General features: G+C 46.0%; 1 protein-coding gene across 1 annotated transcript in view; it reads right to left on the bottom strand.

The window, feature by feature from the left end:
* Nucleotides 1–13,074, bottom strand: part of LOC129382908 (uncharacterized) — a 59,610-nt gene that overhangs the window by 25,731 nt on the left and 20,805 nt on the right. Inside the window, exon 2 of the mRNA XM_055067135.2 lies at nt 2,355–2,465. Coding sequence (XP_054923110.1) covers nt 2,355–2,465 — 111 coding nt within the window. The remainder of the gene's footprint in view (nt 1–2,354; nt 2,466–13,074) is intronic.

Here is a 13,074-nt window from a genome sequence, read left to right as displayed (position 1 = left end):
CTATTTCTCCGACCAAAAAGCTTCCTTGATGACAACCAAGAACTGGGAGTGGAGTTTTTTTTGAGAAAGGAATATATGTGAAGATAAAAAGTTATCCGTAACTGTACATACATGTCTTGCTCGAACTGTCTGCCTCAATATATCGAAAAGCCGAAACAGCTGAAGAGCTGCGCTCAAATTTCGCTTTAGGAAGTAACGTATACGCGTCGGCAAATTTTTTCCTCGCCCTATTTTAAAGACTTTTTCTTTGTCCTATGTGCACCAGAAGTCCTCATATTGCCTTAGTTTGAGGAATGTGGTCGGAAAGTGGCAGGCAAATACCTAGACCCACGCTCCATTGCCCGTAACTAATGTACCGGAGTAGCTTGAATGTGTTCAAGAATTCCCATGGTTGGTATGAGCGCTTGCATTGCGTCACACTTCTTGTGTGATCTACATTTTTAGGGTACTTTGCGAGCTTTCACGGGGCTATCTATCTATATGGGTAAGTATCCATATGTATATGTTTGTGTCTATGTATCGTTGTTTGTATTTATAAATATTTGTTTGGAGCAAAATGCGCCACTGAGTAAGTGGCAGCGGAGAGAACAATTATGAGCGTTCGAAGGGACCGGTGTGCCAAGCCTCCTGTCTTGGACGCCATGCGCAGAGTTATCGGCAGTGCCACCAGATGTCGCAGCGTGTCCATAAAGAAGCGCGAGTGGTGGGCCTCCTTTCCTGACGTCGCGTTTGTGAGCGTATGCAAGTACCGGTGCACTTTTCACTTCGGAGACCACGCGAACGCTTCGTGGTGGCTTACTGAATGTTCCTAAGGAAGCGCAAAAAATTAATCCCGCTGCAGCACGCGCCTGATACATAGCTCTTTTCAACGATAGCAATACTTTGTGCCGCAACATTGGCCCCATGTTATACGCACTACGCTTGACAATCATTGTGATATGGGTTCTGTGTCAATTTTAATGTGGTAGCACTCTTAGGGCACATCCCGCACTTTTCATGTTTATATCTATGTATGTGTATCTAACCATTTTCCCACCTACTTGCGTAACGCATCGGGCTGCAGTGTTAAACGAACGAGGTTCCTTCAGTGATGTGTCTCAATGTGCACACACGTGCCGCTCTTTATGAAACTTCTTCCACTTCAAGATGGCTCCCTCTACATAAGGGAATGAGTAGTTATCACTCTTCAAATAAAGTCTTTCATGCCGACTTAAAGGGATATTTACCAATAAAAAACGACACCTATAAAGAAAGGGTCACGAAGGCGACAAGCTCTGCAATGCCCCTGCATGTTCGGAAGAAATATTGAAACTATTAAATTGGAAAGGCTGAGGAGTGGGGATCAACGGCGAATATTCCACCAACCTTCGGTTTGGCAGATGACACGGTCCTATTTAGAAGCACTGGGAACGATTTACAACAAATGATTGAAGACTTTAGCAGAGAAAGTGTAGGAGTGTGGTTGAAAATTATTAAGCAGAAGACAAAGATATTGATCAATGGCCTGGTAACGGAACAAGAGTTCAGGATCGCCATTCAACCTCTAGAATCTGTGAAAGTGTGCGTTTACTTAGGTCAATTAATCACAGGGAACCCTCATCATGAGAACGAAATTCACACAAGGATAAAAAAAGGTTGGAGCGCATACGGCAGACTTTGTTAGATCCTAACTGGAAGCTTACTACTATCATTGTAAGGAAAGGTGTACAATCCATGCATTCGACCAGTGCTGGCATATCGAGCAGGTGAACAAGTGTAGTACCGCGCCAGGGGCCATGGAACGAAGAATATTAGGCGTAACGTTAAGAGACACGAAGAGAGCGGTGTGGATCAGAGAGCAGACTGCGATAGCGGATATTCCGATTGACATTAAAAGAAAAAAGTTTTGCTGGGTAACCGGCGAACCATTAGGATTACAAAATGGGTGCCAAGAGAAGGGAAGCGCCTTCGAGTACGGCAGAAAACTAGGTGAGTTGATGAAATTAGGAAATTCCCAGGCGCAAGTTGGAATCGCTTGGCGCAGGACGGGCGTGATTGGAGACGGCAGGGAGAAGTTTTCGGCTTTCAGTGGATATAAAATAGGCTAAAGACGATGACGATGATAATTTAGCCAAGTACATAGAAACATAGTTTCTGTCGCTCAAGTAACTTTGAGTAATTTTACGATGTTTACATTCTCGTAACGAACACATGAATTTCTAGGAAGTTGGCATCAGTTCGCTGACATTCCCTGCATATTGAGGATGTTCTCATCACGATTAGGCCACATTTCTCTAGAACAGTTTGTAATTTCAATAACACAACAAATAATTATTAGTGATTTTTATTGAACAATTATGAAAAACGTCACTTACGTTAGCTGCCGTTATGAAGAAAATCATCTCTTCGCTGATAAACTTTATGTAGCCGAGCCTCAGCTGCGTGTCTTTGTTGACAGTCTTATGATTGTACATCGTCCTCCATATCTGCAAAGGAAGGGGACCATGTTGCAATAATACAGTGTGCAATGAGTGCATTAGTTAAAGTCAGCCAGAGCATCTAGTCCATAGTGGCAGGCGGTCTTTTGTGTTTAGTTGACTAATTGAACTTCCTTGGATGTTTTGTATGGGGCATGGTATTTAGGCTAACTTTAATTGCGCATATCTATTAGGGACCCAGCTTCATTTTTCTTTCAATTGATTTTACTGGTTTGCATACAGAAGAATACATTAGCCTACTTCCGTCAATTTCGTATTGCATCACCTTATTAAAGAGTCGGTGAAAACGTCATCTTTAAGCAGAAACAAAGTAACCAGAGCATACTTAGGCCTTAGTGCTTCTCACTTTTTTTTTTTTCCTGTGAAGGTTGATGCGAATTAGAGCATTTGAGTTTATTGTAGTGTGCTAAGCTCATCTAGAACGTTTAACAGCATCGTCCCAGAAGGCTCAACGATGGCCAGGTCTCTTCTTGAATTCAGTAAGAACTGCACTGACACAAAAACTTCTACCTGTGCATAAAAAAGAAAGAGTGAATTTTGCGGTTGCCAGCCTCGCTAGTTATTGCCTAGCTCTGAAAATGAAACAACGCTTTCTTTTGCTTAGAAATATGGAACGGCTATACATGGTCAGCTGCAAAAGCAAACATATTCTCCCAACCTTTCTTGACCTCCCTTGTATAGACCGGTGTACGATAACTAGTAAGCGATGATTGCTCGTGAGAAAAGAGAATTTCATGACATAGGGGAAGAATAATTGTCCTAGTCATGTGAACAGCATCCTTATGTACTAGAAAACGTTACGCAGGCGGAGAAGAAATGGCGGTTTTCATTGTTATAAGATGGCTCTTGTTAAGGGTAGTCATTCAAGAGGCCCCAAAGCTCCTCAAAGAAATCTACTTCAGTGCTCTTCGGAGTGAGACACTTCCTTAATTAATTCAGTAAAAGCCGATGTCCCCATACGATCATTTTCGGCAACCCAAACAACCCAAGAGCTAGGTTGAATGCGTGAATTGACGAAGTATTCATGATCTCTACCATGAACATCGCATAAAACCTAATGGTACCCGCCGTGGTTGCTCGGTGGCTATGGTGTTGGGCTGCTGAGCACGAGGTCGCGGGATCGAATCCAGGCCACGGCGGCCACATTTCGATGGGGGCGAAATGCGAAAACACACGTGTACTTAGATTTAGGTGCACGTTAAGAACCCCCGGTGGCCAAAATTTCCGGAGTCCTCCACTACGGCGTGCCTCATAATCAGAAAGTGGTTTTGGCACGTGAAACTCCATAATTTAATTTTTAATTTAAAACCTAATGGTAACATAGGATAAATTATTAACGTGCTAGAACAGGGTCATAACCGAGTGCAAATAGGACTGTTACAACGGGATATGTAAGCAGACGATGCCCTGTTTCTGACATATGATAGCACAGTTGTGAGTGGTGCGTTCGGTATAGCACGTTGTCAGTAACACGTTCACGACAAAAGTGACGCGTGTAGTTGTTTATCCTTTTCTCGGGGTCTATATTTCTCCCACAAAACACTTAAGGTTATCGCTCAGCGCAAGGCACGCCTGCCTGATTGGACCTTACAGGAACGTTAGATATATTTCTATGCGTTGTTGGTTCTCACAGAAGCTTGTGCAATGTAATTCCATTACCAACGCGAATTCTGCAGTACTCTCAAGAACATACGCTGGTACAGGCGATTATGCTGGAAACTTTGATGACTCATGTATAAAAGCCGATGCGCTTAACCGGCAGAACAAATTTTCTATGATCGCCTACAGCGTTCTCGCTATCGTTGTACTCTGAGTGTAACATGTTTTCGCGGGTACAGGTTCATCCAATAAGAATGCAGTTTAGCTATTCACAGTTTTGCCACTGTGTTTTTTCTCAGTCCCTACTACGTGACATCTGGTAGAAGTGCTAGTACGTTCATGTACCGAACTCCTCCGCAAAGCGGCGGCCCAAGCCCGACACCTAAGGACAAAGCCAACGTCGTCAAGGAGAGGTGAGCAAGCCGTACGCAGCAAGGACTGTTCCCGGATAACGGACTTCTACCTGAATAGACGAAGAAGTACACGGCCACGACACCAGCTACAATAGCAGACCCAGTGTCGCCGACATCCATCATGCAGCAGAAGCCGAGGAAGCCACCGATGTTCCACCGATCAACATTTGAGGACCCAAAAAGCTGGCGGGAGACGTAAGAAAGGGTTGCTATATTTAACAACTACAACAGTGACGACAAGCTTCGCTATATCTTTTTCGCATTAGAACACGCCGCCAGGACGTGGTTCGAGAGTCGAGAAACCGCCTTTACCGTGGGACCTGTTCCGGAACGGCTTCTTCCAGACATTCACGAGCGTCATGCGTAGAAAGCCAGCACAAGCTCTACTACACACCTGAGTGCAGCTATCCAATGAGACCATCCCGATTTTTATGGTAGAGATGACCAGTATTTTCCGGCACCCCGACATGGAAATTGTGGGGAAGAAAGCAGTTACGCTTCTCGACGTGGAGCATCAAGCAAGAGCATTTCGCCGGACTAATCTGCCACCCACCCAATACCATCGCTGAATTTTTAGCCGGGGCAACGACTATTAAAAAAAATGTTGGAAATGTCCACTAGGCAATACAGCTGCAAAGTGCTCACGCCGCAGTGCGCCATCCAAGCACTAGGCCCTGACGAGCTCCGAGAGACCATTACGGCTATCGTGCGTGAAATGCGCCAAGATCTTGCCTTCGTAGCAAACTCAGGTGGCTTCGGTCACTAACATAGTCAAGGATGAACTACAGCAATCACTTGGAGTTCCTCAGGTGAATCCCGAATCACCAGAACAGATACCAGAAGCGATGACAGAAGCCGCCGTCGCCCGCCACCATGTTCCCTCTTCGCGCCCGCGTCCAAGCACGGCAGCGCCGCAATTCTATCGTCCACCGCCATCGCTGCCAAGCCCGTCCATCGGCCACCACAGCATTCCAAGTTTGGAGCATTCCACGTTTGGCGCGCCCCTGACCACTGTCCTCTTTGTTAACTTCGCGGAGAAGCGGACCACGTCTATGGCGGGTACAGATACAGCGAAATGGGTCTGCGGGAGTTCGCTATCAACGCTACGCGCCCGTAGTAAGGTCAATACTATCGTTATATCATCAACTACCTCGGCTCCACTCAGTGGAGCTTTCCGCACTCATCCCGTTCGCTCTCACATGGCCGCTACCTGTCGCCGCCGTGCCGACGAGACCGAAGCCCAGTCCGGGGCCGGTTCATTAGCCCATATCTGGAAAACTAAAAGCAGCAATCGATGAAGGTGCAGTTGCTCTTCGAACAGACGAAAATCCTCTATCGTCAAAGAAAACGCCGAAAATACTATCTAGACGACATATCATGCAGACATCGCTATCCCGACGAAGTCTAGAAACAAAGAATACGACGACAAATAAACACCTGAAGACGCTACGCTCAAGCCACAGGTAACAACGTCGGAGCCGTGATCCAACGCCAGGACCTACCTGCATCGCAAGACAACGAACCACCGACCTCCAGGTGATTCCTGTCGGCCACCCAGTCACCGCCATGAGTCCCATGAGTGGACTTCGCCATGACTACGCCATAACTACGTCATGAATTGACCCGTCACCGCCCAGTTGAAGAACGTTAACATTGCATGGGAAGGCCCCGAAATTCGGACCGCTTTAGGACGCCTAAATATCGGCTGGAACCTGCAAGGCAAGAATTATCGTTCATGGCCGGATCTGCCCTGCCACTTTCGTTATCCGTCAACAGTGTTCATGAGGTGTCATTCTCGGCATGAATTTCTTGAAGCAAGACGGTGTAATCATTGACCTGACGTCGGAGCCGATGACGCTTTCCGAAGATCAAACGATAAACTCGGCGAGCTCTCATACTTACCAAACCTTGAGTGCGCTCGAAAATCAAGTGAGCATCCGACCTCACTCCGGCACTTTTATTTCCGTCGGCACCTAAACACCCACAGGCGTAGAAGGCGTCATCGAGGGCGATCAACGTCCACTGCCTGATCTGAAATTCCCGTTGCAAGAGGGTCGCTCGGCTTCATGGAGTAAAAGCGAAAGCGATGCTTACGAGTTTTAGCCAAATGTTCAAGCACGTCAACAAGGGCAAGGCGATCTCATACTTCCACGAAGTTTTGGAAACCAGCAATGTATTTGTCATATCGGATTGTGCCGCATCTACCTCGACGGCCATTGTTACCGAACCAGACTTGGACATAAATCAATGCCTCTCCATGAGTCAGCAGCAACAGCTCAAGAGTCTCCGACGATACAAAGACTGCTTTTCGGCGCCATGGAAGGTTTGGCAAATACCAGTTGCCAAACATTGCAATTAGCCGAAGAATACGTTTAATCGCTCCACCACGGCTCTTACTGATCATCGACGTGAGAACGAGAAGCTATAAGGCAACAAGTCGATGAAATCCTGCGCGATGACATCATCCAGCCGTCGGAAATCCCGTGGGCGCCTCCTGTGGTATTAGTGAAGACAAAGGATGGAAGTCTGCGGTTATAGGTCGACTATCGCTGCTTGAACAAAATCACCAAGAAGGACGTATAGCCCTCCTAAGAATAGACAACGCATTAGAATGACTCTGCAATGCCAAGTACTTTTCATCGAAGGACCTCAAGAATGCTTATTGGCAAATTGAAGTCGACGAAAGCGATCGATAAACGACCGCGTGTATGCGTCTAACGCCCTTTTCGAGTTCAAGGTGATGCCATTCTCATTGTGCTCGGCGCCTGTAACATGCCAACGCGTGATGGGCATAATCTTGCCAGGATTGAAGTGGCAGATTTGTCTTGCCACCTTCAAGGACGTTGTAGTTTTTCCCATGATTTTAGAAGATCACCTGAGGCAGCTTCAGAGTGTACTAGAGGCTAACAAGTCGTCTGGAGTCATTCTGAAGCCGGAAAAGTACGTCTACGCTTACTAAGAGCATCTGTTCCTATGCCACGGCATCAGTAAGTCTGGAATCCATCCTTACCTACAGAATATAGCTGCCGTCGCCATGTTCCCGCGGCCTGCAAGCAAAAAAGCAGGCCAAAGATTCCTTGGTCTGCCTGGCTATTACAGTCACTTTGTAAAAGACTTTTCAATAGTTGCGAAACGTTTAACACATCTCGCAAAAGCTGAAGTCGAATATCAATGGCAAATACAAGAGGATCACGCATTCGAGGAACTGAAATGACGGCTGCAGTCACCAACGGTGCTTTCACACTTCGAAGAAGACGCCGAGACGGAAAGCCACACGGGCGCAATAGCAAAGGCCCCGGTGTCGTGCCAGTTTAGAGGAAGGACAAAGTTGAAAGGTGATAGCTTATGCTTATGGGTCACAGTCAAAAGAGGAAGCGAATTATTCTACGACCGAGAAAGAGTGCCTTGTGATGATTTGGGCTGCAGGAAAATTTCGGCCTTACGTATACAGCAGGTACTTCGAAGTGGTAAGCGGCTACCAAGCCTAGTGTTGTCTGGCAAACAAAGGATTCTTCGGTCGCCTAGCCCGATCAAATCCCAGATTCCAAGAATTCGATATCACCGTGGTGTATAAGCCCGAGAGAAAGCATTCTTACGCCAGCTGCCTGTCTCGCGCCTTTTTTGAATTGCTATCGCAAGACGAAATGGATGACTACGCCTTCCTAGGAACAATAACTGCAGGCGATTTCTCTTTACAGCGATGAGCAGACCCGGAGTAAGAAAGCCTTGTGGACTACTTAGAAGGCAAGAGCGACGTTGCGCGTAGAGTATTTCGGCGCGGACTGTCTTCATTTCGCAGGCGCAAGGACGTCCTTGTGAAAAAGAACCTCTCTCTTGTCCGCGCAAACTACCTTCTTGTGGTGTCCACAGCACTCCGGCCATAAGTCTTGCACGCCCAGAAGAGCGATCATACATCCGGGCACTTCAGATTTTCCTATGCCCTCGCAAGAATGCAAGAGAAGTAATACTGGCCGCGCCTGACCGCCGACGTCGCCGGTTACTTCAAGACATGTCGGGACTGTCAGCGACACAAGACACAACGGACAAGGCCAGCGGGTTTACTACAGCCGATCAAGCCTCCTGACCAACTGTTTCAGCAGATCAGCATGAATGTTTTAAGACTTTTTTCCAACGTCAACATCTAGAAACAAGTGGATCGTCGTGGCCATCGACTACCGTAAACGCAACGCCGAAACGAAAGCCCTGCCCAATGGTAGTATAGCGTAAGTAGCCAATTTTTTGGTCGATGACACCCTGCTACGACATGATGCGCCAGAAGTCCTTATTATTGACGGAGGAACGGCTTTTACAACTAAGCTTACTCAAGCCATACCGCAGTATAGCGAGACAAGTCACCAGAGTGCCACTGCCTATGACCCGCAGACGTACCTAACGGTACGTCTGAACAAGTAACTCGCCGACACACTAGCCATGTACGTCGACGTAGAACACAGCACGTTGGATGTCGTACTGCTGTTCGTAACGTTACCTTACAACAAGCCGTACAAGAAACAACACAGATCGCGCCGTTCAAGCTTGTTTACGGCGGGAACCCAACGACGACTCTCAACGCTATGCTGCCGCACGTTATCGCGGACAAGAATGTCGACGTCGCCGCCTATCCCCAGCGAGCCAAAGAAGCCCGACAGCTCGCCTACCTGCGGACCAAGAACCATAGAGGACGACAGCCAACACTACAATCTTCGACGACGCTACGTTGAGTACAAGCCCGGCAGCTGTGTTTGCGTTTGGACTCGAGTGTGCCGTCGAGGACCTATTGAGAAGCTTTCGCAACGCTATTTCACACCATACGAGATCATCCGACGTATTAGCGCACTACACTACGAGGTCGTGCCACACAGCATTTTGCAGTCACAGCGGCACCGCTCACGGCCTGAAATAGTCGATGTTGTGCCGCTTAAGCCCTTCTACCAACGCAAACTCTGGGACTCTGCATGTTTCTTTATTTGTTATTTCTTATCACAGCACGTGCTGTAAATTCTTACGCTCGTGTTTGTGGCATCGTAACGATGCTTATTAAGTGGGGGGCATCGACAGATGCAGTTATATGCCCTTTTCTGGTGGACGGAATTTCACCCGTTAACATAATGTAGTAATTACTCAGCGCAATACTCGCCTGCTTGATTGTTATCTACTGGGATATTATCGATGGTTTTCTTGCGTTGCCTGTTGTCACCGAAGCTTGCGTGATCTGATTGTATGCCCGAAGCGAATTACGCAGTACTTTCTGGAAGATACGCGCGCGCCAGTGATTACTCTGGAAAATCGGATGGCTTGTTTGTGAAAGCCGACGTGCTTAACTGCCAAATCAAATTTTCGATGACTGCCGACTGTGTTCGCCACGATCGTTGTGGTTTGAGTGTAAGCTGATTTTGTGGGCACAGGTTCGCACAATAAGAAAGTAGTTAAGGTGTTGTCACTAGGTGAGAATAGCTACTGCTAAAAGTTCGTCAAAAATAGTTTTTGCGTTCATTCTTCCCTGTTTCTTTATGTCGCGTCATCAAGAATGAAGGACGAAGCCCGCTGAAGTTAAAGCTTATCTACGTATGTCGTAACCCTGGTGTGCCGCGAAATTTCCTACCGTCATATTATTAGCTTTAGCCGCCCTCAACTGACAATACCACCCTTGGGTAGTTCTTCTGCAACTTATTTTTAAACTGCCTTCGACGAACTGAGTACGTCCAGGCGTTTCTTGTAAGCATGACCAAGGTTGAACTATGCTCGTTGATGGTGTTTTACATTTCCTAGCAACGCTACGGTAGGCTGACTGTCTTAGTAGTTTCCTGTACTTCTGGTACATCGCACCACACATTGTTTGAAGCAGCGCAAGCAGGAGCCATTTTATTATGACAGAGGAAGGTAAATAATTTCGCATCTGCGTTCTTTAAGGGGCTCCTAAATAACCTCTCACATTTTTGCGTATTTCAAGTACCCACGCGTATTGTGTACATTTTTTTTATTTTATTTTATTTTAATTATACTGTAAGCGTTTACAGGCTCTTACAGGAGTGGGAACAACAAAGAAAAACAACAACGAAAGGTACAGATTGCCAGCAAAAAAAAAGATCCGAAAATGAAAGAAACGAAAGTCCTAATACAGTACAGACTGTTCCTGTACTAAACAGTACAGGAAAGGGTGCGCGTTATACACTGATTTTGGAATAACTGCAAGCGGCATACACAGTAAAAGCATACACTACAAGAACTGCGGTCAGCATCCACATGAAACATACACTCCGTGCGCAGCCCCCCCCCCTTTTTTTTTCCTTTCTACAACGGCGCAACCTGCTGATCAAAAAAATTTTCAATCTTCACAGAAAATGTGATAACAGATTCCGAGGATACAATGTCTTGTGGCAGTTTATTCCATAATTCTATGACTGACGGAAAGAAGGAATACTTGAATGTATTACAGCGGGAGGTATATGGCCTGATACTCTTGTCATGGTTTGTTCTGGCTGAGCGTTGGTATGGTGGTTTTAGGTACTCGTGTTTGCTTATATTAATGCTGTCATGATATAGAAGGTAGAGAAACTTTAAGGCAGCAACGCGTCGGCGAAGTATCAATGTTTGAATGTTTGCCCGATTGCGTAGTGCAGTTATGCTGACGTCACGTGAATACTGCGAATACACAAACCGGAGAGCTTTATTTTGAATTCCCTCCAGTTGATTAAGAAGGTAGATTTGGTGCGGATTCCAGATAATACTGCCGTATTCAAGGATTGGCCTTACAAGGGCCTTATAACTTGCTAGCCTAACTTTGGAGGGTGCCAGTGCAAGTTTCCTGCGAAGGTATCCCAGCTGCCTATATGCTTTTGTGCACGTCTGTTTAATGTGAACGTCCCATTTTAATGTGCTTGTCATGGTAACACCCAAGTATTTAACTGAGTCGGCTTCTGTTACATGTAATCCCGTTAGATGATATGCAAATTTGAAGGGTACCTTTTTTCGAGTTATATGCATGGATGAAGTTTTTGCTACGTTAATTTTCATTTCCCATTCTTGACACCATCTGGCAATGTTAGTTAAGGAGGAATTAAGCCGAATCTGGTCATTAATCGTCCGTACTGTGGTGTAGATGACGCAGTCATCTGCAAACAGCCTTACTGTTACGTCAGGTTCAACTTGAGAATGAATGTCATTAACAAAAATTAGAAAAAGAATCGGACCCAGCACAGACCCCTGTGGAACACCGGAGTAGACATCTAACTCTTCAGATTCAGTGCCATTTATTTTAACGTACTGGCTGCGGTTAGAGAGATAGGCGGTTATCCAGTGTACTATGGTAGTGTCAATCCCAATATTCTTAAGTCTGTCAATTAATTTTGGATGGGGTACCCTGTCAAATGCTTTGCAAAAGTCTATGAATACTGCGTCAACTTGAAGTCTCGAGTTAATTACTGCAGCAAAGTCATGCGTTATTTCGAGGTGTTGAGTGACGGTAGAAAGACCTTTGCGAAATCCATGTTGTTTGGGGTACAGTAGATTGTTATCTTCTAAGTAGGTGGTAATTGCTTTGCTAATAATATGTTCCATCATTTTACAACAAGAACTAGTGAGTGAAATCGGCCTGTAAGTGTTCACCAGTAACTTATCGCCTCCTTTCTGAATCGGAAGGACCTTAGCCGGAGCCAGTCCATCGGCAGGGTGGCTGTTTGAAGTGATGCTACGAAAATTGCATGCAAGAAAGGAGTTATCTGTTCTGCGTAACGCCGCAGAAAGGCATTGGAGAGATTGTCAGGACCTGAAGATTTTTTAACATCAAGCTGAAGCAATAAATTAAGTATTCCTTCTTGGGTTATGACTACTTCAGACATTGATACCGGAGGATCCGTCACAGTTTCGCTTCCTGTAAGTGTAGGGGTACGTGTAAAAACGGACTGAAAGTATCTGTTGAATGTGTTGGTGACAGTGTGAGCTTCATCAGTTATGATTCCATTTACATCGATTTGAGTCACTTGGTTCTCGGGCCTGGACAAGTAGCGCCAAAACTTCTGTGGGTGCTGCGTCATAAAATTTATTAGTGTTCTTGAAAAAAAAAACATCCCTTGCCTTCCGTAAAGCAGTTTTTAGCTCACCAGAAAGCCGGCGAATATCTTCAGGATTACGTTTTTTCTTCCGCATCCTTTGCAGTTTTCTTTTTAGGTGGATCACACTACGCGTAATCCATGGGTTTCTGCGTTTTGTACGTTTCAGTCGCGTGGGAACGAACGTTTCCTCACAATGGAAACATAATGCGGTAAGGATAATTTGTGGCGTACGCGGCGCCGGGGCGCTACAAATGAAAAAGAGAACAATTATGTGCTCTTCTCCTCGCCTTTCAGGCGGTTCTCTGCGCATCGTAAGATCAACAGAGTGACGTCAACAGGGTAAACATTTTGGAGTGGTCAATGAACAAGAACCCACAACTTTCGGTTCGTCTGCTAGCGAGCCACCATGGAGTTGATGCCAGCCGTACACTTTCTCTTCTATTTTCGTTGCTTGCTTTTGTGAACCAGTGTTACTTGTTTTGCTTTGCGATTAGCTCTGCCACATCATCGTATTTCACGTACACAAGTACTAAA

The sequence above is a fragment of the Dermacentor andersoni genome, chromosome 3, assembly GCF_023375885.2.
Source record: "Dermacentor andersoni chromosome 3, qqDerAnde1_hic_scaffold, whole genome shotgun sequence".
Taxonomy (NCBI): Eukaryota; Metazoa; Arthropoda; class Arachnida; order Ixodida; family Ixodidae; genus Dermacentor; species Dermacentor andersoni.
Note: the sequence above shows the minus strand (reverse complement) of the source record. Positions and strands in the feature narration are given on the sequence as shown.